The sequence below is a fragment of the Triturus cristatus genome, chromosome 3_1 (assembly GCF_964204655.1).
Source record: "Triturus cristatus chromosome 3_1, aTriCri1.1, whole genome shotgun sequence".
Classification (NCBI taxonomy): domain Eukaryota; kingdom Metazoa; phylum Chordata; class Amphibia; order Caudata; family Salamandridae; genus Triturus; species Triturus cristatus.
In genome coordinates, this window is record NC_140583.1 from 225,664,442 (window position 1) to 225,688,084 (window position 23,643).

General features: G+C 46.5%; 1 protein-coding gene across 8 annotated transcripts in view; it reads left to right on the plus strand.

The window, feature by feature from the left end:
• Positions 1–23,643, plus strand: part of HERC1 (HECT and RLD domain containing E3 ubiquitin protein ligase family member 1) — a 1,817,725-nt gene that overhangs the window by 1,203,760 nt on the left and 590,322 nt on the right. For all 8 annotated transcript variants that reach the window (XM_085643727.1, XM_085643730.1, XM_085643731.1 and 5 more), the window contains one exon: positions 13,631–13,767. In XM_085643727.1, coding sequence (XP_085499853.1) covers positions 13,631–13,767 — 137 coding nt within the window. The remainder of the gene's footprint in view (positions 1–13,630; positions 13,768–23,643) is intronic.

Sequence of the window (23,643 nt, forward strand, 5' to 3'; positions counted from 1 at the left end):
AGTTAGGTGTGCCAAGTATTGAAGCCGAACAAAGCACCGTTTTTAATTGCGCAAAAGACTGCTGGCATTCAGATGTCCAAGGCAAAGGCTCATGCACTGCTTTCGTTGTTTACGCAAGCAAAGGTTTAATTAGTAGCGAATAATTAGGTTAGCACTGGCGACAATTCGAAGTGATACCGATAAAAGTGCGCACATCTTTTTGAGTTTGTGGAATGTGCATTTTAACAATTGTACTAATGCGCTCCGGGGTCAACCTCCTACTCTCCTTCAACAGGAGGTGACCCAAATAGGTGACCTCCTGTTGACAATACTGAAATTTGGAAAGTGAAACCTCATATCCGTGATGGGCCAAATGCAACTACAATTTCACTGTACTATCCTTGCAACTTTATTCTGTATCAGAAGCTATGAGTAGATCATCAACATACTACATCAATACATTACCTGACGGTAGCGATAAGGAATCCAACTGACTTTATAATGCTTGACTATAAATACTACGGCTCTCTGTATAGCCCTGAGTAGCGCACCAGAATCTAAGACTTCTACCAGCCAGTGTGAACCCAAACAAATATCTGCTGTCTGGATGGATCAGAGTACTAAAGAAAGCATTTTTCAAGTCAATAACAGAGAAGAATTGAGCAGTAGAAAGAATCATCGTCAAGAGTGTAGTAATATCAGGAACCACCGGGAACTGTGGAACTACTATTTTATTAACCTCGCGCAAAATTATCACAAAACGGTAAACATTATCATTTTCGTCAGAGTAGCAGGAAGGTGTCCTTTTAAGAATCGGAAGAATAGGATTAATACAAATATTGGCAGATGTTTCTTTAACAACTCCCTTTTGTATCAAATCGTGAAAAATCTGAAGAAGAGCCTGTTCTCCCTCCTGAGATATCTTATACTGAGGAATGCGAGGCAAAACAGCATGATCCTTAACCTGCAAAGAAACTGGTGGTAGTATATGCAACAGCCCTACATCCGTGTCACCGTGGCCCATAGAGTGGGTGGCATGTCAGCAAATTCAGCTGAGAGGGGTGCATCATGAGACGGACACTGTTTAGTACTCGCATCCAGACCCATAGTAATATAGACACCTGCAGGAGAGCAATAGATAGTAGCATGCAACTTCAACAAATCCAAACCCATTACATTTTCACCACAATTGGATGTCAATAAAAAAGCAGATTCTACAGTATAAGGACTAACAGTCAATGCGAGTGGGTGCGAAATTGGGCTTATGACCGGTACACCTGAGAAACCTACCGAAACATTATTGTGACCATACAGAGCTGTCGAGAAACAGAACTCTGTCGCACCTGTGTCCACCAAAAATTCCCTAGTCGAGCCTTGCAGATCCGCTGTGACATAAGAACCACACTGATCTACAGGTATCTGAACTGGTCCCTCACCCTGTCCCTGGCTGTCCTAGCTTTGTGACATACTTCATACCTCATCCATATCGTAATCATCATGACAATACTGGCCATCACGAGGGACATCAAAGTAATTATTATCAGAGCAACCCTGTGAAACCGCAGCATTCTGAGCTTTATCAGTCCCACGACCTCTCCCACTGGAACCTCGCCCTCTAGGTGACGCAACCTTCTGTAAAAGCACAGGACACTGGCTATGCCAATGACCTTCCTCCTTACAATACGCACACTGATTCAGCCCTAATGGTGTCGTTTAAGGCTGCCTGCTGGTACCTGGAAGCTGTCTGTAAGGATGACCTCATCCCCTACTCTTGCCCCGGAATGCTTGCTGCAACAACACCTTTGTCTTTAGATCTTTTTTTATCAGTCTTGGCTTTCTCCTCCTGTTTGCAGTGTTCATAATATTGTGCCATATTTAAAACAACGGAGAAGGGAAGACGTAGACCAAGTACTTTCAGACGCTTGCAAATGAATCATTATCTCTGGGAGAAGATTAATAACAAACCTGTCCACAAATAAATGGACTCCGCCCTCAGTGGACATATCCTTCCCACTGTAATCCAGAAATGTATCTTCAAACCGGGTAAAGAAGTCAGACACAATCTCATCCTTCTTCTGTCGACAAGCCGTCAATCTATCCCAGCTTAAGGGCGCATGAATCAAGGTAGGCTTTTGTGATTCCTTAATTGCGATTATTAAGGAATCCCAAAAACCTATGCATGTTGGAATCGCTTAAAAATAGCGATTCCTAAACATTCCTTAATTGTGACTTGCAAATTGCGAGTCGGAATGAAGGAATGGCATCCCATTCATTCCTATGGGCCTACAGGAATGAATGGGAGATTGCATGCGCAATTTGCGAGTACCAAATAGGTACTCGCAAATTGCACATACAATTTCAAGGGTGCAAGGGTACCAAAAGGACACCCTGTTGCACCCCTGAAATTGATCTGTGCACGCATGTTGCGCACACACATGCCCCAAGGGCATGTGTGTGTGTGTAACCTACAGCTTTGAAAAATGCACTTCAGTGCATTTTTCAAAGTTTTTGCAATTTACCCTCAAGTACAAATTGATGGTAATTTGCGCCCCCCTATTAGCAAAATCGCAATTTGCGATTCCATCATACATTGCATTTAAGGAATCACAATTTGCAATTCCTTAAATGCAATCGCAATTTAAGAAATCGCAATAATTTGCGATTTCTTAAATTGCGAGAGGCTGACAGGTTGATGCATCGCAGAAGCCCTTTTTGCTGGCGCAAATGGCTGATTTTTGCGATTAGCACCGTTTGCGCTTGCAAAAATGGTTGATGCATGTGCCTGTTAGCTTTTTAGGGGGAATAAGAGTATGCATGTAAGTAATAATACGATCAGGCAAAGCAAGTATCTGCACAAGGCTTATCTACTGGCTTCCTTTACTGATCCCATCCTTTATTCACATCCCATGTACCACCCAATTCTTCAATATGATCTTCAGTATGCACCTGCCGCCAAATATCAACCGGAACAAGAAGGCTGAAAAACATTTCAATATCAGCAAGAGTCATTACCGTAGAAGAAGCAGCCTCTGTCAATTCCTTATAATAAACTGTGGGATTTTCCTATGGTCGGGCAGGGTATCCTAAAGGGCCAAAAACTCACTCCTTTTCCACGGAGTATAAACCCATTGCTCCTGGAAACGAGCAGCTACGACTGCTCTAGTAACATTACCGAGCTGATCTGTTAACTCAGCAAGTTCTGGATGATATATTGGATGAACCTCGCTCATAGGGAACGTGGGTAATTTTAGTGGGACTCTATTCGAACAACCAAACTCTATAGGAAACTATAGTATTAATGTTTGTGAGCACCTGCCCTGGGGCTAAATCAGCAATATAAACATGATATTTAATATCAAATAACACTTGTGGAGCCTACATTTTAATATGTGTGCACCAAAGATTGATTAATGTAGCAGACATATGCTGGAGAACATCCTGCTGTAGAAAACGTTCAAACTCACACACAGCTTTCCAAATGTCTTCAGCACCATAAATCAGAATACTAGCCCACTTCATAGCCTGCCTGGCCAACATCTCCTTCTCATCTTCACCCAGGTTAGAGCGCACCAACGAACCTATCTGTTCCCTGAATTTCGTCCTGTCTCTGTCCTCAAACACACGTATAGACGTCTCAACATTCAAAGGTATGGGAGGATGAAAAACCATAGAAGGAGAAGCAACAGAAGTAACAGGTACAATTGTTGCTAACCCTTGTACCGGAGGATAAGGAACGAAAGATACAGGAGTTAAAACAGTAGATGTACTAGGGGTCACAGTTGTGAAAGATGGCGAGGACAAAGGAGGAGTAGGAGGTGCCGTAGAGAAAGCCGTTGAAACAGCCATAGATACGGAAACAGCCGAAGCAGATGAAACAGGCTGCTGTGACTGCAAGGGAACGGTGGGATATATCCTCTGCAGGGCAGAAGGAGGCGGAGGTCGAGTGTCTAACAGCTCTTCCACAAAAGTATAATTTTCCTCTTGGGCCAAATAAGATTTATCAATATGTAACAGAAATCTCCTATCTTCACATTAAACCCGTGCCTCTTGTTTTTCTCTATCATATGCTGCAGCTTTCTGCGTCCATGTTTGCATTATCCCCCTTCTGTGCATCTCTTTCCATCTTTAGCATTCTCTGTCTAGCCTCCTTCTGCCAAGTTCGAAGAGAATCAAACATCGACTGCCTACTCCTTCTCTTAAACAATTGTTCCTGTAAAAACCAAATCTTTTGTTCATCAAAAGTGCCCATCAACGGCCACTGCACTTCGTATTTTTTTGCCATAATGTACTAAATATAATAGGGCCAAAACCATGTTTCACATACATATCAAAATTAGGGCTGCCTTCCAATCGAGCATCTGCAGAACAACAACGCCAACACAAACTCCAAACTTTACTGAGACCAGGCATTTTTTAAAAGTTCATTATTTTACCTGGCAAAGTAGTTGCAAATACTTTTTATCAAAACAGTCCTCACACTGTACCAAATTCAAACCACAATGGTACCATATCCCTAAAGAACCAAAACAAACTCACCTGATATCAGCAATACAAACAAACCGATTCTCCATTGCCGACTCTTCAGACCAAACAGTCAAATCCAAGGGTTTCGCCTTTCAGGACTCCAGTCGGGACGACCACTGGGTGAGGCACAGTCCGGCAGGACAGAAGGGGCAGCTGAAAGTAAATGTATGTAAATGTATGTGTCTTGTAAAGCACACTGCTGCCCTGAGGCGTCCTGGCGCTGTAGACCGCTGGGGAACCCATCCTGGCTATCCCTGTGAGATGTTCCCTCCTGGGTATCTCCAAGGTGAAACCAGGCATCCCCTGCGAATGTGGGGGGCCGTTGTGGAGATGAGGCAAGCTAATGCCCAGAGTTGCCGAGTGTGATCCCTGGTTAGAGTAGGCACCGAGGCGAGAATTATCGAGTCCGCTGGCCCTGGTCCACGACCCTGCCGCGTTGGGAATTGAACCCTGGTCCCGGGCCGTCCTCTGCTTCCGGGTCTGCTGCCTCTAACCAGTGAGCCACACCACTCCACTCCACAGTAAGTAAAACTCTTCGTGCATGGATCTCTGAGTCATCAATCCGCCCCAATGATGTCCTTGGCCTCCCCCCATCTGCGGAATGGGATGGATCAATCACCCGAAGGAGTCCCTGTTCGAGCGCCAACTGAAGGAACTGGCCCGATTAGGGTCACCCGGGTCACTAATGACCACCTCTCAGCCTTCCGTACTAAGTGTAGAGTCGGTCACACAGTAGAGAATGCAAACCAATAACTGTTTATTCATATACACTCAGAGCGGAGCCCAGTCTGCCCAGTCGCTAGGAGTGCTGCATAGAGGACTGAAGTCGGCAAGCAAAAAGATACATTATGTACATTTCGTAACTGGGCTAAAACACACCCACGGTGGAATTTTCCAGGCAGGTGCAGCTAAACTGTAAAATACAAAAAAACGGTTTCAGCGCTTCTATCTTTACATAGTGTATCTCAACTCCAAGGTCGTTCCATTCGGGCCCCGCCACTGACAAGTGGGAGAGGGCCTCTATCTAGTGAGAAAGGTATGTGCTAATAAGGACAGTGTATTCATTACTGGAACGGAACAGAAACTAAGAAAATTAAACTCTAAGGAGAGCATTTCTCTGAATTTAACCGAGATCAGTTTCGAACAGCTTCAAATGGTGCCCGTGAAGAAAATGGCGCACCGAATGCTAACTTACACAGGGCAATACGCAAACATGAACATTTCTATTCTAACAGGAGTTACACTTAAGATAGACAAATGTAAGTTCACAGTAGATACTGTAGATGATTTGGAGTACTGGTTGTCCGCCAAAGGTGTAAAACCTAAGAAGGATTTAGTGAGGGCCATTAAAGAGTTCCCTGTTTCTCCCAACAAGGATCAACTCCTCTCCTTCTTTGGAAGGTTGGAGTTCTATGCTAGATTCATTCCAAATTGCAGTGGGAGAACACAGGATCAGCAGTTTGTGTGGTCTGAGGAGCAGGATAGGGAATTTCAAGATGTCAAATGTGAACTTGGGATACCATTCCTCTCCAACCCTTTGATACTAATGACCCACCAATTGTGATAACTGATGCCAGCCAACATGGTTTGGGTGCCATACTTTTGCAGAAAAGAGAAGGCAGAGAGGTAGGGTTGGCTTTCGCTTCTAGGACATTGAGAAGTGCGGAACCAACATACTCAGTTATTGAGAGAGAGATGCTTTAGCCTGCTGGTGGAGAGTAGATCATTTTAGGAACTACTTGTTGGGTTCTGAATTTACGATCTGCGTGGGCCACAAGCCATTATTGAAACTGTTTACTCCCAAAGGTGCTAGCAAAGCCACTCCCCGATTAGCTAAGTGGCATTATAGAAAGATGGAGTATCAGTTCAGTCTAGGATATATTCCAGGGACGAAGAATGTGCTTGTGGATTGCTTATCTAGGTTGCCTAGCCAAGATGATGTCACTGAGGCTTAGTGTGATGAAGATTATATGATGGCGACATTGGGAGAAGCTGGTTTTGGGTGCATCTCAGAGGAAGAATGGAAGGAAGCAGTGTTGGGTAAGGAAGTGATACAAGAAGTTGTGAGTATGTTGGGTAAAGATTGGACACCCAACAATTACAATGCAGATGTAAATTCATATAAGCATGTATTTCCTGAATTGAGCATTGTTAATGGAGTGTTGAGAATGGATTTGTTGGTGATGCCAGTGAGGATGCTAAGTAAGATTTTAACCTTAGCACACGATGGACATGTTGGGGGAGGGCTATGAAGAGGAGGATCAGGGAACTGTTCTGGTGGCCGGGATTGGGTCTGACTGTAGAGCATTTCATCAGAGACTGTGTAGCATGTGCAGTCAGTGATAAAACTCAAGTGACATTTCCTAGCCTGGTTGAAGCAATTCTAGTTCCAGATAAACCATGTTTAAGCTAGGATTGGATATCATTGGGCCTATGTATGTTTTGAATGAGCGCAGTAGGTATGGATTTGTACTGGTGGATTATGGCACAAAGTGGCCAGAGCTCCAATTTGTGAAATCAGCTAACAAGGAGGCGGTACTAAACATTTTGCAATCTTTGTACTTTAGGGAAGGTGCACCAGCGGAACTGGTCACGGACAATGGGGTGCAATTTACTAACGAGGAATTTGAGAAGTTTGTCTCATTAGAGAATAAAGCATGTTACCACCCCTCTTTACCATCCCCGTAGTAATGGTTTAGTAGAAAGCTACAATAGAATCATCAAGTCTTCAGTGTCTAATGGTTTGAATTGGGAGAAGGAGCTTTTGGATCTGTTGTGGGTATTGCGTACCACTCCTGGTGGCTCCAGCAACGGGCCACCATTTGTTCTGTTGAAGGGAAGGATGGCTGCTACCAAACTGATCAGACCTTGGATGAATGATTTGAAAGTGTCACGTTCTAAACTGGAGCGCTTCAAGGAGAGATGCTAGGAGGCTCAAGTGAAGTATGCTAGAACAGATCCAATTAACAGAAAACGTCAATCCATTTTTCTCAAAGGGGATTGGGTGAGAGTAAAACTATCAGGAATTATAGCGAAGGTCATTCCAAGTTCTCCGAGCCATTGAGGATTGAGGTGGTTAAGGAGAGAGTGGGGAGATTGAGTGATGGTAAATGGTGGAATAAAGAAAAATTGTCCAAATAACAAAAGGCAACAGAGATTGTGAAAAGCTCAGTGATGCCTCTGGAAACAGATAGGTCCACTTAGATATTAGCTCAGGGAGGTCTGTGAGAGTGAGGAAAGCACCTTCTTGTCACAAAGATTGTCAGTGTTTAAGGTGATCTAAGATGCTGTGTGGCATTTTTGTTGTTTTAATGTTGCTATTTTGTGTATTATGCTCCACTGCTTACTTATTATGATGACCCTCATTGTTAATGAGGTTATCTTTTTCCTGTTAACATTCCCATTGCTATTTAATTTCCTATTTTGTTTATTATGCTCCTCTGCACACTTATGACAATGATCCCTTGTTGTTGTAAAGTTTTTTTTAATGCTTTTATTTTATTTGTTAATTGTTTTGACTGGCCTTTTTCTTTTGGCAACCCTACTTTATATTCCTTGTCTGAAAGAAACACGTTAGTTATAGATTCCTTACCTTAGAATTACCCCCAGGCGTCAGACTGGATCCAGAAAGTTTTTTTGTCAGCAGGACCTATGCACGTCGGAAGGTGGCGTCGGTCAGCTCCGTGTTCGTCGCTGGCGTTGTGGTTGCCGGGATGGCGTCGCGGCAGCAACTTAGTCGCCGCCCTTGCGCGCTGACATCAGTTCTTTCTTTCTCCGCGCCAGCCAGCGCAGATCTGGAGAGCAGTTCCTCCAGTCACTTTATGACTGACTTTTTTGAACGACTCCTGGTGCACGAGGGATGCCCGGTTCAAGGCATGCTGCTCCTGTAGCGGAATGATGTCGGTTACGGATCTGCACCGCTGGATGACTCTTTTGCCTGGAGTGCGACCACGACCCCAAGTTGTGCTCTGACTGCTGGTCAATGGCTCTGAAGGCTTTGCAGGAGCGGTCCCGAAAGCTGCTTGAGTGCCGGGAGTCGGCTCCGTTTCCTATTTTGTAAGTTTTACGAGGTGATGCATGCCATCTTTGGGTGGCCCGAATACGCTGGCGCGCCTTCTGGCCCCACAGACTCGGTTGGGGGGCCTAGGCCTTCTCTGCCTTCGGCTCCGGCCACAGCGCCGCAGGCCCCCTTTGGATCCAGGCCTGGATCTTTAATGGCGCTGGTTGACCTTATTACACCTCCACCGGCGCCGCTTCCTCCAGCACCGTAGCTGACGCCGGTCGTGTCCCTGGCCGACGTCGACCCCGGCCTCCATCCTGATGTGGACCCGGATCAGCATCGCCCGACGCCAGATCTGGCCCAGAGTGGGGTTTTTGTGCCCCTGTTCACTCCTCGGGTTCCTTTTCGGCCAGATTGGCAACTTGAGGATGAGGAGGAGGACTGGGAGGGGTCAGGTGACCCTTTAACTGATCAGCTGGAATCTGAGCAGGACTGGAGAGAGGAACTGGGGCTTGCCAGTGGTCTTGACACATCCCCAGACGTTGGCATGTTGTCTCCTCCTACTGTGGCTACTGAGGAGGGAGCATCATACGCAGTAGTGTTGCTAGGGCGGCCTAGGCCCTCAACCTCAAGCTTTCTGCGGCGGCGGTCAGGACTAACCTCCTGTCAGAGGTGTTTCAGCCGGCTGCGAGCTCTTCGGAGCCCCTGCTGCCGTTTAATGAGGCCCTTACTAACGTCCTTTTGGGCACGTGGTCCAGGCCCAACACGGTAGGGCTGATCCGGCCACAAATAAAACTCATGGGACCCCGCACTGCGGGCTGGGACACTCTTTTGGCCCAGATGCGCTGCCACCTGCGCTGCGCCCCTGGTCTTGCGCATGGGTTGTGTGACAGGACCAGAGACCTCTGTGCTTGAGGGGGAAGTGAAGTAGATGACGGCACTGCTGTGCGGTTTGTGCAACCTTTGGCGGCGGTCATGTTCACCTTTGGGGCTTTTCCCCGAGGGGCATTTGACTGTGATGATCCTATGGCATGATGACACCCTTCTACTAATTGCCTCCCTCTACACATAGAGTTCCCCACCACACTTCGCACTGTTTCACCACGGCCAAAGATAAAACATCAGAAGCAAGGCACGATGGACAGATATACAAATGTGGTGGGCCCCCAGGCCTGCCCAGAGGAGACACCTCTCATTCCTCATAACGCAGTGCTCCTACAAGCCATGCATTCCTTGAGGGAGACCCTAGAAGGAAGAATAGAAGAAGTCCGCTCAGAAGTCACCTAGCTCCGCCAAGACTTTTGTAACGTTTTTGAGAGAGTGACCTAGGAGGAAGTAAGAATAACAGAAGTGGAAGATGTGACTCATGCTCTTTGCGTGGACATCATGGACCTGCGAACTACCTTGAAAATAAGGTCTAGAGGGTGGATGACGCCACATACCGCGCACGAACAAACCTATGTTTCGTTGGCTTTCCAGAGGGGGTCGAGAGCTCAGAGACAGGGACATTCCTGAAAAAATGGTTGAAAGACTCCCTACCCTTGGTGCAATTCTCCACATGCTGTGTGATTGAGACATCACATAAAGGCTGTAAATGCCACCCCGCCTACGGTTGCACCCCAGCGCCCCCTTGTTGCCAGTTTTCTCAACTACCAAGCTAGAGACAACATCTTGGGAGCAGTGAGGCAACTGGGAGAGATTTTATATGCCCAAGCTGAAAAAAATGGTCTTTCCCTGACTACTCACAAGTAGTACACAAAGAGTGGTGCACCTTCGATTTAGTCAATACAAAGCTCTGAGTGATGAACATACAATACATGCTATTATTCCCAGCCAAATTTAGAGTCATGTTCAAGGGAAAAACCACCTTCTTCCAAACACCAGAGGAGGCATGGACTTGGATAGAAGAGCGCCCCTCCACAACCAGACCGATCGGATTGGGGCCTGTATCTTGGAGACGCGCAGCAGGGAGCAAGGCCCAAAACACAGAGGACGAACAGGCGATGCTGGGAGGCCACTACAAGCAATAAGTGGAAGGGCACCCCTTTACCGACAAAACGGCCTTTTTCGAAATCTGTTCTTTCGTTGGACACAGAGGGTGGCATGGCCAGGCAAGTGAAGGAGAAAACGTAAGAGAGACAAAGGAGAGATACCATCACAGACTTAACTGGCCATTAACATTCCACAGACTTGAAAAAAGACCACCCAATGCTGGTGTCCATAGCTAATATGGAAGCGGAACTGATAGCTCACTCAATCCCTGTCCCTGATATGGACACAAAGCGAGATGAGAGAGCAGATTGACAGAGCATATGGACCCGGTTGGGGCTCTGGAGGAAGCAAAGTCGACAGACTGCTTCCCCACAGTGTCCTTAGCTGCAAGGACAAAGTACAGTTCACTTAACTTTATTGTTTTTTCCCTCACAGGTTTCGACCAAGGTGGGAGGTTTCTTGAGTTGCAGGGATAGGGGGGATCCTTTGAAGTAGGGAGGGAGCGGACGACAGACCTCTCTGACCACCTGTGACACAGTTGTCATGTTGACGAGATGGAGTAAATGTTTGTGGGGCGGGAAGGGGGTATGTGGTTGAGTTTAACTGTTAAGTGGGGGGTGAGTTATTAGTACATGTGGAGTAGCAAAGATATATTGACACAGAAGCATAGTAAACTAAATGCTGGGGCCAGAAATCATTACACCAACCAGATGATCAAGGCTGACAAAACAGATAAGGAAAGGTATTCCATACTGTTATGGAATGTCAGCGGACTGGGGAATAAGATTAAACAGGAGATTGCTGCCACATGTCTAAAGAGGTTGAAACCCGACATAATCTTGTTACAGGAGAGACATCTCCAGGAGACGCATTGCGTATACTTGGGCAGAGGAGCATGCGAGACGCTTGCTTACGAGAGACTTACGACAGGCTCATGCGGAGTAGCAATTCTGATCAGGAAAACCCCCACTTCCCCACAGGGTACTCAGAATGAGGGTTGATCCTAATGGTACATACATGGCAGTCAAGGGACTCTGGGGTTGAAGAGATATATGCGGTCAGTGTCCACGCTCGCAACAGAAACAAACGATGGACAAACTGGCAGGGATATTACTGAAGGCAGGCACCCCTAGATATATAATTGGGGGAGACTTTAATGAGGTAGTGGACCCCAACCTCAGTAGCCTGACGCTCATGACATTGTACTGTATATATCGCAAACCCACAAACGACATTTCAAGAACACGTCCATATATTCGAAACATATGGGGCACATGTGGGCTGTAGAGTTAACAGGGATAAATCTAGCCTATACCCGACAGGAACGCACTTTGACCCACTTGATGTCCCGGGACAATTCAGCATAGATAGAGGTTCTGCTACCCAGGTCTACATGTGACCATGAACAGGGAAGATAGTTTAGAATGCAACATCCGTAGGGTCCTGACAAAGTTCCACAAATATGTGGAAGGATGGAGAATGCTACCACTGACGCAATTGGGTAGGGCTGCAATGTACAAGATGATAGCGCTACCGAAACTTGAATATGTACTTTAAAATACTTACTATAATGTCCCAGAGGAAATTTTTGTCAAAATAGAAGGGGGAAGTCCAGACTTTACTCTGGAATGGAGAACAACAGAAAGTGATTTATACATTGCAAAGGAATCCATACAATGAGGGCATTGCCCTTCCAGGTGTGAAAGCATACTATTGGCTCGACCACTTAATAGTAATTAATGACTGGGTTCCCATACCTGGAGACCATCCTACATACGCCCTAGGAAGGATCCAGTTCCAAACTCACCCATATATATTTATACACTATCTTTATAGTGTGAAAGGGGTAAATAAGCTACTGTCACAACCCAGGTGACTATAGACTCCTGAAATGGAGTGTAAAGGTGTATGAAATGGGATGCGCAAGTCACCCGAGAACACCCTCCCCCCCCCCCCCCATCCCCCCCCCCCTCCTATGTGTGGGGACACGCCTGATGGAGTTCAGGAAGTTGCTGGGGTTCAAGGCTTGGGATACCCTTGGAATCTCTAAACTAGGTAACATCATTGAGGGTGGTTCATTGATTTCCTTTAGCTCTCTCCAAAGAGACTATCTCTTCAACAAGACACAACATTCCAAATACCTCCAGCTTCACCATGCCTGGACAGCTGTGGGACTCGATATTGAAAACATACCGTAATATGCACCACTAGAGTGGAGATTGCTCATAGGGGAACTTGCCGAGAGGGCAGTGTCGTGGACATATAAAACAATCACCAATAACAGGCCTGACTCCCTGATAAATGGCGGGTTGGGTAAATAGATTGGGACACATCCCTAATACACCACAGGGAAGTTGCTGGGCCCACTTGCATAGCTTCGGCAGGGCTGAGTCTGCCAGTTGCTTTCGCTGTGGGGCAGAGAGAGGGTCATCCATATGCATATTATATGGGTGCCCTAGCATTAACCAAAACTGGAATGGTATAATAGAAGAACTCAATGGGGTGCTGGTAGAAATAGACCCTAAATACATCCAGTTGGGTATCCCTACGGAGGTAGATGTCCCTAGAGCCAAACTTCTATTAAGTAATCTGGGCCTCGAAGTGGCAAAGCAAGATGTAGCCAAACACTGTGATGCACCAGATCATAGGATGCTGCAGAAATGGAAAAGTGGTATGGACCTCTATATGGCAGCTGAAAAAAGTTACATACAAGGCCACAGGGTGTCTGAGGAAGTTTACCAAAATATGGGGTCCCTGGTTGAGATACTATGGTATTGACATGGGAGACAGCGAAGGGCAGACCCAACCTACACAGCCCCTGTAATGACCTCTTTAAAACAACAATCTGTGTGTATACAAATGGAAGATCTAAAGTTTCAAGCAAGGAACTTTTTGGTGAAATCTTTGAAGCTGTAATTATTAGCCTGTCTAATTCCAAATATGGGTCTTGGGCTGTGGAGCTTGAGCCCAGGGTTTCATATTAAGATAAGTAAGTAAAATAAGTGCTGTTTAGTTAACGTTTCAAAATGAGCATATTTGTAAGGCAATCAAACTTGTCTTCTAAATAGGGGTTATATTGATAAGAACCTGTTGAGCTTCAAACATTTTTGAACATTTGCTGTTTTTGTATTATAGAGAAGGAATCTCAGAAGATGGAGTGAGTAATTTAGGGTCACCTAATGATCCAAGCCTATCTCCTGTCTGCTGGAGTGTCAGTGGAAAGTATCTGGCTGGTGCTTGTGAGAAGATGGTTAATATATGGCAAGTTAATGGTAAGAACAGAATTCCTTAACACTGCTTCAGTTCAAACTTAGTCTTTGGATCATCTTTGGATCATTATTGTTTCTTTCAGTTCAAAATCCACTCTTTTCACTCTTTGCTTTTATCAATGTGTTTTCCACATTCTTATTTCCTCCAGAGCTATTATTGATTAGTAGTCAACTGTGAGTCCCAAGCTAAAAGTAGCAACTATTTTTTTTAATGCCTCCATGTCAAACAGATCTAAAGTTTGTATTTCCACCACCAGCTCAACCTTGAATTCTCAATGAGGGAAATGAATAAAAATGAGATGTTGGGTTAGTAGGGGCTTATTTTGCTTCAATGCTTACTTCTGATGGATACATCTGCCAGTGGATTCCTCACCTTGTGAATATCCCCTGCGCCAGCAACATTCGGAAACTTTTGTAGCTCTCCGCGCCGACGAGGAAGACATCACAGAAGCACGGCTCCGCTCGCGGCTCCGCTGACGTCACTGGATCCATAAGAGGACCTCGTCGGCGTGATGACGTCAGTTCCCTTTTTTCCGCGCCGTCGACGCTAATGGTTTTCTGGGACTCTCCGTAGCTTTGGCTAGATACTTTGTGTTTCTCTTTCTTCATGCCTCTTGTTTAAAGATGTTGACATAGAAGTCCGGATTCAAGCAGTGTAGGGAGTGCGGTAAGCACATGTTCATCACGGATCTGCACGAGGACTGTGTCTGGTGCCTGTCGTCGGATCACGATGTCGAGGGATGCTCTTGCTGTCGAAAGATGAGTACTAATGCCTTAAAAGAAAGAGAAGCCAAGTTGTTTATTGCAAGGATGAAAAAAGAGAAGAGAGGTCGAAGACGCTCCAGATCGAAGTCAAGGTCGAGGTCGGCGTCTAAGTCGACATCGGGGCATGCTTCTAAGTCCAAGAAGCATAAACAGAAGAAGAGACATGGTTTGCGACACTGTTCGGATAAAGAAGCGGCTCCAAGATCGACTTAACCTACTCGACGTCGTAAGGACTATGTTTCTCCCTCTCCTGTCTCTAATCCTGCTTCTCCTGTTTGCCTGACCTCGCCTGCGGCTTCACCGGAGCACACTCTGGCTCCAGCTCCGACGCCGACTCATTCTCCGGCTCCAGTTCAAGAAGCTCCGGCTCCTGATGAGTCTTCGACTCCGCTGGCTCCACCATCGGCGCCGATTGGCCCGAGTCTGGTTATGCCTCATTCTGAGCCATATCCCCCCTTTCGCATTATTTGAATGCAATGTATGGAGTCTTCACTAGAGCGATGTACCCCTCTGGAGCACCTTCGGTCCCATGGGTCCAATGGCTTTTAATCTGGGGTTTCCTCAAGCCTACGCTCAGGCTCCATTTATGCCTTTTTTCCCGGCGATGCCGTCTTGGCATTTCCTGGCGCCGAGGACATCGACGTCGCTTCCATCTTCGCCGGCTCCAGCTTGACCTCGTTCAACTCCGGCTGCGCCTCCGGATCCGTGTTCGATGCCGGCTCCGGCGCCGTCGGAGTCGGTTGCGGCGCCGCCGACGCCGGTCCTGAGGATTAGGTCCTGGCGAGAAGCTCAAAGAGTCCTGGAAGAGCAAAGGTATCAAGTTGAAGAGATGGAAGAGGGTGAGCTTATGGAGTCTGATGACTTGTTTGAAGAGTTGAAGGAGGCTAGTGGCTTGGATTTTTCACCAGAGTGGGAGATCACTCCTCCAGCTGATACTCCCTCTAAAGATGTGGCTCCCTACCACACGGTCATTAGAAAAGCAGCAGAGCTTTTAGATCTACAGCTGCCAACTGCTGAATTCAAGCCTAACATCCTCACGGAGGTTTTACATTCTCCCTCCACCGTAACAGAGCCCTTACTACCATTTAATGAGGCCATCACTGAACCAGTTTTGGAGGTATGGCGAAAGCCCCTTTTCAGCTCCTGCGGTTTCTAAAACTGTGGCTAGAAGGTACAGGGCGGCTCCAGGTGATCCAGACTTTCTTACTTCCCATCCTTCTCCGGAAAGTCTGGTGGTTCAGGCTACTTGCTCTAAGAGGTCTTCCGGTGCCTTTCCATAGATCCCTAGTGACAGGGATGCTAAAAAAACTCGACCAATCTGCCAAGAAAGTCTTCTCCTCCGCTAGTATGGCCTTAAAGTTGACGAATGCCACCTGTCTCTTGGGCCGTTATATCCACGCTCTCATGGATTCTGCTAAACAGCTGGCTCCTAAGTTATCTGAGGAGGACAGGCAGAACTTTAATGAGGTGCTGTCAGGCGGCTGCGCGACAGGTTATCCAGAGTGGCCTGGACACTGCAGACTCTGTCGCCAGAATTATGGGCTCCTCGGTTGCCACAAGTAGAAGTGCGTGGCTGAAATCATGTGAATTCTCCCCTGATGTGCAGGCAACGCTTCTGGACTTGCCTTTTGACGGTTCTGGGCTTTTTGGTAAACAGGCTGATGCTGCGTTGGAGAGATTTAAAGAAAGTAAAGCCACAGCCAAATCACTGGGTCTGCAGACACAGCCTAGGGGTTCTTTTAGGAGATACATAGGCTTTGGAAGGTCGTCCTTTCGGACCTACAGGCAGCCCCAGCAGCAACAACAGCAACAGAACACCCTGTATAGGAGCTACAGGGGCAGGATCAGAGGTCGTGCTCGAGGTCGGCAGCTCTCCTCCTCCTCTTCCTCCATCCCTCCCATCACTGCAAAGCAGCCCTAGATCCACCATTCTGGATCATGTTGGTCCTGTGGGGGGCTGGCTTACCCATTTTCTACAAGATTGGGAATCGGTCACTTCAGACCTTTGGGTTCTAGATCTTGTAGAAAATGGGTATGCCCTTCCCTTTCGGGAATTTCCTCCAAATTACCCTCCTTGCCAAGGTGCTTGCTCGTAGGACCACCTTCTTCTCCTGCAGGAGGAAGTCATTGCGTTACTAAAAAAAGGTGCAATAGAGGTGGTTCCAGAGCAGGAGAGGGGTCAGGGATGCTACTCCCAGTATTTTCTGATTCCGAAGAAGGATGGCAGGCTACGTCCAATCCTGGACCTCAGGATCTTGAACCTTTTTCTGAAGCAGGAGAAGTTTCAAGATGCTCACCCTTGCGCAGGTTCTTCAAGCGCTGCAACATCCCTATCCTGAAGTCGCACAGGAAGTATTTCCGTTTTACGGTAGGGTCGCAACATTATCAGTTTGTGGTCCTTCCGTTTGGTCTTACTACTGCACCTCGAGTCTTCTCCAAGGTGATGGCAGTGGTGGCAGCCCATCTCAGAAGGTCGGGGATTCCAGTTTTCCGCTATCTGGACGACTGGCTGATGAAAGCGGAGTCGCCAGAGAAGGTGCTTCATCATCTGCAGGATACAACTCAGCTGTTGTACAAATTGTGTTTCTCGATAAACGTGCCCAAATCTCACCTGGTGCCCTCTCAGCGCCACTTGTTCATAGGGGCGGTACTGGACACTACTGTGTGTCGAGCATTCCCTCCCCCTCAAAGGATTCTCGACATACAGGAAATGATTCATTGTTTTACAATGGAGTGGTCGTTCCAGTCCTGAAGATCCTTCGTCTGCTCGGTCTGTTTGCTTCCTGCATTCTGTGTTCAACTATGCACGCTGGCATATGAGGGTGCTCCAGTGGTGCCTCCGCAGGCAGTGGTATCAGCACAACGGAGATCTGAGGGAGTCTGTGAGGATCTCCAGAGAAGCTGCAGCGGATCTGTCTTGGTGGAGCGTGGAGGGCAATCTGTCTCAAAGAAAGCCCTTCCATCTACCTCCATCGGTGGCCACAGTGATAACGGATGTATCCACTTTAGGGTGGGGTGCTCATCTGGGGGAACTGGAAATCAAGGGTCTTTGGTCTCCAGAGGAAAGGTTGCTTCACATCAACCTTCTGGAATTGCGGGCGATACGTTTGGCGCTCAAGGACTTCCTCCCTTCCCTTCGCGGTCAGTCGGTTCAAGTCCTGACGGACAACACTACTGTGATGTGGTATGTCAACAAGCAGGGAGGAGTTGGGTCGCATTGTCTCTGCAGAGAAGCTTGACGTCTCTGGTCCTGGGTTCAGGATCATCAGATTTGTCTGATGGCAAATCATCTGGCTGGAGTTCTGAACGTGCGTGCAGACAGTCTCAGTCGGCAGTTCTCTGCCGACCATGAGTGGAGGCTCCATCCGGAAGTGGTTCGTCACGTCTTTCGGACGTGGAGAACTCCTCGGGTGGACCCGTTTGCCACTCACGAGAACGCTCACTGCCCGTCATTCTGCAGTATCCGATGCAGGGAGCTTTGGGGGACGCGTTTCAGTTGAGATGGGACTCACAACTCCTTTACGCTTTTCCTCCCATACCCTTGATTCCTCGGGTTCTGAGGAATATTCGCCAAGACCGGGCCCAAGTTATATTGATCGCCCCGGACTGGCCAAGAAGACACCTCTCCTCATGCCCTCCACTCCGTCTCCCTCTCAGGGCAGACCTCCTCTCGCAGTCGGAGGGGCAGGTTCTACACCCCCACTTCCAGAGCTTACACCTTCATGCCTGGAGATTGAATGGGGCAACCTGAATTCTTTTTCTCTCCCGCCTGATGTGGTAGACGTGATTTTGTCTGCCAGACGTCATTCCACTAAATCTATCTCTTCTTATAGGTGGTATAAATTTGTTCTTTAGTGCGGAGAGAAGTCTATTGACTCTTTGAGGGCTCGTTTATCCAACATCCTTCAGTTTGCTTTCTCTCTAGCTCAGCAAGGCTTTGCTGTGGCTACTGTGAAGGGATATTTATTGGCTTTATTGGCTTTCCTTTGCATGCCGGTTCAGCCGTCTTTGTTTAAGTCACCTATTGTATTACGATTCCTTAAAGGCCTTCCCAATAAGTTTCCGCCTACTCCTTTTATTGTGCCTCAATGGGACTTAAATCTTGTCTTAACTTACCTAATGGGTTCTCCTTTCGAGTCCTTGCTCAAGTATCCCTTAAGGCTGTTGTCTTTCAAAACGTTTTTTCTCATTGCTATTACCTCGGCAAGGAGGGTAAGTGAGCTTCAAGCTCTGAGTTCAAAACCCCCGTTCCTTTGTTGGCTGCAGGAAAGGCAGAGCGGTGCACAAGCGCACCCTTTCCAGATGGATTATCTTGTGCATCAAGATTAGTTACTCTTTGGCCGGTAAGGAACCTCCAGAGGGTATAAGGGCTCATTCTACCAGGGCAAAGTCTTCTACATCTGCCTTATCTAGAGGTGTTCCTGTGGAGGACATTTGTAGGGAGGCAACTTGGGCCTCCCTCCACACTTTCGCGAAGCATTACTGCTTGGATTCCGAGGTGAGGAGGGACGGACACTTTGCTCGTTCCGTCCTTCAGGACTTTCTGGTATAGAAGGGTGGACACCCTCCTCCGGGAGTGGGACTGCTGTGGGAATCTTTTCACAAGGTGAGGAATCCACTGGCAGATGTATCCATCAGAAGAACAAGTTACTTACCTTTGGTAACGCTTTTTCTGGTGGATACAGTATCTGTCTGTGGATTCCACACTGACCCACCCGCCTCCCCGTTGTCCACCCTTGTATACCTACAAAAGTGATAATATTTTTAAAATTCTTTTATTACTGTCAAAGGAAGGGTGCTATTTCTTTTGCCTTCCTGTATTATCTTCACACTGTGTGTGTTGTTTTGTGTATTATGTACCGTGTATACTGTATATATATTGCTGTCAGTCCATCCGTGTGCCTCAAAGGCACGGAAAAAAGGGCGGAACTGACGTCATCACGCCAACGAGGTCCTCTTATGGATCGAGTGACGTAGGCGGAGCCGTGCTTCTGTAATGTCGTCCTCGTCGGCATGGAGAGCTACAAAAGTTTCCAAATGTTGCTGGCGCAGGGGATATTCACAAGGTGAGGAATCTACAGCTAGGTACTGTATCCACCAGAAAAAGCGTTACCGAAGGTAAGTAACTTGTTCATCAGGACACTCTTTCAACTGCAGCGAAATAAGGATGCCTTTAATAAATATAATGCTTGTGGTGAAGTTGTTCCTATTTAAAAATACATTGTTGAAATGTATGCCAATATAATCCTTGAATCAGTATTTGAATCAGTAAATAGAAAGAGAATTGACCATGCAAAGAGTGTATTGATAACAGTGGGTGTTGTGCATTGTGGATTTGCAAATACGCTGTACCTTGGTGCAGTATTTTGTGTAAGATAGAGAATGCGAGGGTCTTGGATTATGATTCAGTGTGCTAACAAACATTAAAACTTGTAAGAATAGTCTAGATCCTTAGAACCTAATAGATGTCAGTGTCTTGTCAAAATAAGGTATCTGAGTGGATGCTGTGTGTTGTGATTGGTGGGTGGGTGTATGTATATATATTTGTGTGTGCATGTATTTTAGCTAAAGCTGTTGGGGAAATAATTGACAATGCTTATAATGTTTGTTTTACACGAACATCGTTGCGCCAGGAATGCTGTAAAGGAAAGCTGTGGATATTTAAAGGATTTACAGCGTGCGCGGCAGAATCTTGCTATTTTAGCTTGAAATGCTTTTAAGTTCAAACATTACATTCTCATAATAGTGTGTTTAATAATTTATATTGTTTTAAATATCACCTGGAACAATCCTGTGACCTCGAGTGTGATGTAATGGTTTTTAAAAGAGTTGCTTCCTTTGAACCTAAGAGTATTTGATCTATGTTTATGAAAATAATGAGTATACAAGGTGTTTACAAAATGGCGCTCACAAGGTGACAAAGGCTGTTTGAAACATCCAAAACCCTTCCTGTCCAGAGTGGCATAGTAGAATAAATGAGTTTGATGTAGTTCCATCCCAGAGTGTTGTTTCTTTCTCAGAATTGGAAGATTGTGTGGCATATACGCGCGTGCATGAGTGTGTGTCTGTGTTTTATATATAATCATAAGCAGCACACGGGTCAGCTAAGTTTTCTTCTTTTATTTCATAAAGGGTGCAGCACACAACACACTTTGACCAGGGTCTTACTCACGTGTAAACAATTTCCTGGTTGTACATGTTATAAATAGTGTTCATACTATTTTTATGATATAGAATTCTTGGATATCTACATCATGTCTTCTCATATCAGCCAGCTCATAATCAAAAGCAAACATCAACAGTCCTACTTGTCTGATACTAATTACATCGCAAGTTCAAAGCGAATTATGACAGCTCCAAAAATATATTTATGCTCGATCACATTTAGATCACAGTGTGAATCACATTCTCAATATTGGACATGAACATTGTATACTGTTAGTAAAGGATTATGGTATATGTGGTTTATCTAATGTGTCTGTTTTTTATGATCTCTTGCTCGTTATCTTGTTAAGATTTACTGTGATTGCGAAGTGTGACCAACCACAGTGTATCTCTCGCAATCAACAATAACTTATTTCAAATCTTTTTTATTGAGGTTTATATTTTTACCTGACTTATCACAGTTAGTCATATGAGCACGATACTAGTTACAGTTGTGATATTCAGTGAGTCCAGCTACATAGTTCAGTCTTCAAATCAGCAGAGAAGAGTTAGTATGGCCTGGGTGACGAGGGGTTGCAGTGGCTTCTTACGGGGCTCATAATGGAACGTGCCGACCGTGTGGAGCTGGGTTATGGCCCATAGATAATGGGACTCTAGACTTTGGTCAGGAAGTATGTGTACCTCTATAATAACAACTGGGGCGAGAGGGAGTAGCTGCACAACAGCATGGAGATGAGTGGTGGGTGTGTCGGTAGGACAGAGGTGGGCAGCGGACGCTGAGCGGGCCAAGGCAAGTAGTGGGGCTGTAACTGTCAACGGGGTCCGTTACTTGGCTATGTGGGGTGGTGTCTGTGTGTGTGGGCCGGGAAGGGAGAATCACAGACGTACCTTGATTCGGGGCGGGCATGGCAGGCGAAAGGAAAAGAAGGGATTTTATGTCTATCCATCATGAGGAGGTTCACCCTCTTTCAGTAGTTCCCGGAAATGTGTAAGCATAGAATTCTGGGCTGCTGCTATAAGCTTTTTTTCGAAGGTGTTGTGCCTCTTCATAATGAAAATTAATGTTTTCGGCCCCTCCCCAGCGCAGCAGTGCTTCATACCATTTGGTAAGTGTAGGGGTCTGGGGAGCTAGCATAGCGTGAGTGTGTGTTTAACCAGTAAGAGGGCCAAGTTTGCAAATCGAGCTCAGACTTAACCGATTCTTCCCTCGCTTGTATATCTCCTGGGCGGTCTGGAGACTGTAGCGAGAGTATCGTGGACAAAATGCCAATAGTGAGCTATGGTGGGAAAGGACCATAGCATGCATTGGACTGACATCTTGGACAAGCTAGATGGGCTGTATGGAATATGCGTTTCAGTTTGGATGAGGCTAGGTAGGCCCTATGTTGTATCATGTATTATGTTTTTGATTTGTGCAATACGAGTTATACTCTGCGGGGATTTAAGCGCCATTGTCCATGATGCCTTCTTCCCATTTCTGGTGAAGGGACATTAGAGGGATTCCTGTATGCTCCCATACGGCCTTATTGAGTGTGTACGACAGCAGGGGTATAAGGGTTCCTTACCTATTGTGCACCACGTGTCTATATGTTACCAGTAGTTGGCCATGGACTAGGAATTGACCAAGGGATATGTTGTGGTCTTGCTGCAGTTGGTTGAATGTTAGTAAGTGCTGGTCTTGAAACAGCCTTCTGTGTCGATCGACTTGTCATGCAAGGCGGTTAAGTCTCCAGCTGTGAAAAACGCAGGGAATCGCGATAGGCTGTGGAGGGGAATATCAGGTGCAAATGGTGGGATGTGGCGTGTCAGTTGGAAAATTCGGTTCAGACAGTTGCGTGCTATGCAGAAATGTAGGGACCATGATGGCTGCAACTTAACAGTGGGTTGGAGGAACTGACAGAGGACATCGGTTGGAAAAGGCCCGTCTCCAGCACTGGTTTTTATACAGATAAATACCAGCCAACCAGTGAGACACCAAATGAAGGTGGGACACAAGGTAATATGATTCAAAGGATGGGACTCCCTATCTGGCCTATCCCACCAGTAGTTGGAGTTTGCTAAGAGCGTTGCAGCGTCACTTGTCGTAAAAGTCCAATTCCCCCAGTAAGGAGTCCAACTCACTGAAAAATTGTCTTCCAGGGTACACCGCTACATTAACAAAGTAGTGCAATAATCGGGGGATGATTACCATTTTGGAGAATATGATTTTTCCCGTGCGGGCCAGGGGCAAATGCTTCCAGAATAAAGTCTGGAATTTAAGGGCTGTGAACTGTTTTTTAAGCTCCCCTCAAATATGTTATTCTGGAAATGATATAGGTGGATTCCGATATAGTGAAATGTTTCCTTTACACAGGTCAGCTGAGTACCGCCCAGCAGAAGTGCCAGCTCAGCTCTTCGAAGGGCAAAGATGCATGACTTTGTCCAATTCGCCCGTAGGCCAGCTGCCTCCTCAAAATCCCAAAGAGCTGTGTCCCCTCAGTGCCAGGGTTGCTGTTGCTGAGTTACGGTAGTAATTCACCGGCATATAGTGGGATTCCCCATTTCTCCCCCTCACCACGAAGGCGAATGGCCAGGGGCTCAATGGCTATGACAAAGAGAATAGGAGAGAAAGGGGATATCCCTGGCAAGTTCCCTGGCCTATTGAGAAAGGGACTGAGATTAGGCGTCTGACCATAGAGGACAGACTAGTTTACAGCAATTTTGTACATGCTAGGATCCTGCCTGTGCCAGGTCTAGTCAGGACTTTAAATAGGTAGTCCCAAAACAGCATATCAAACTCCTTCTCCAGATCAAGGATCAGGCTCACTGCATGTGGGTATCGCAGCGACTACTGGTCCCTCACATGAAAGAATCACCTAAGAATATGAGATATGCTCCACCCAGGAACAAACCCGTTTTGGTCTCGATAAATGACATTGGGCAGTATCTGGAAGTAGTAATCTGCCAGCA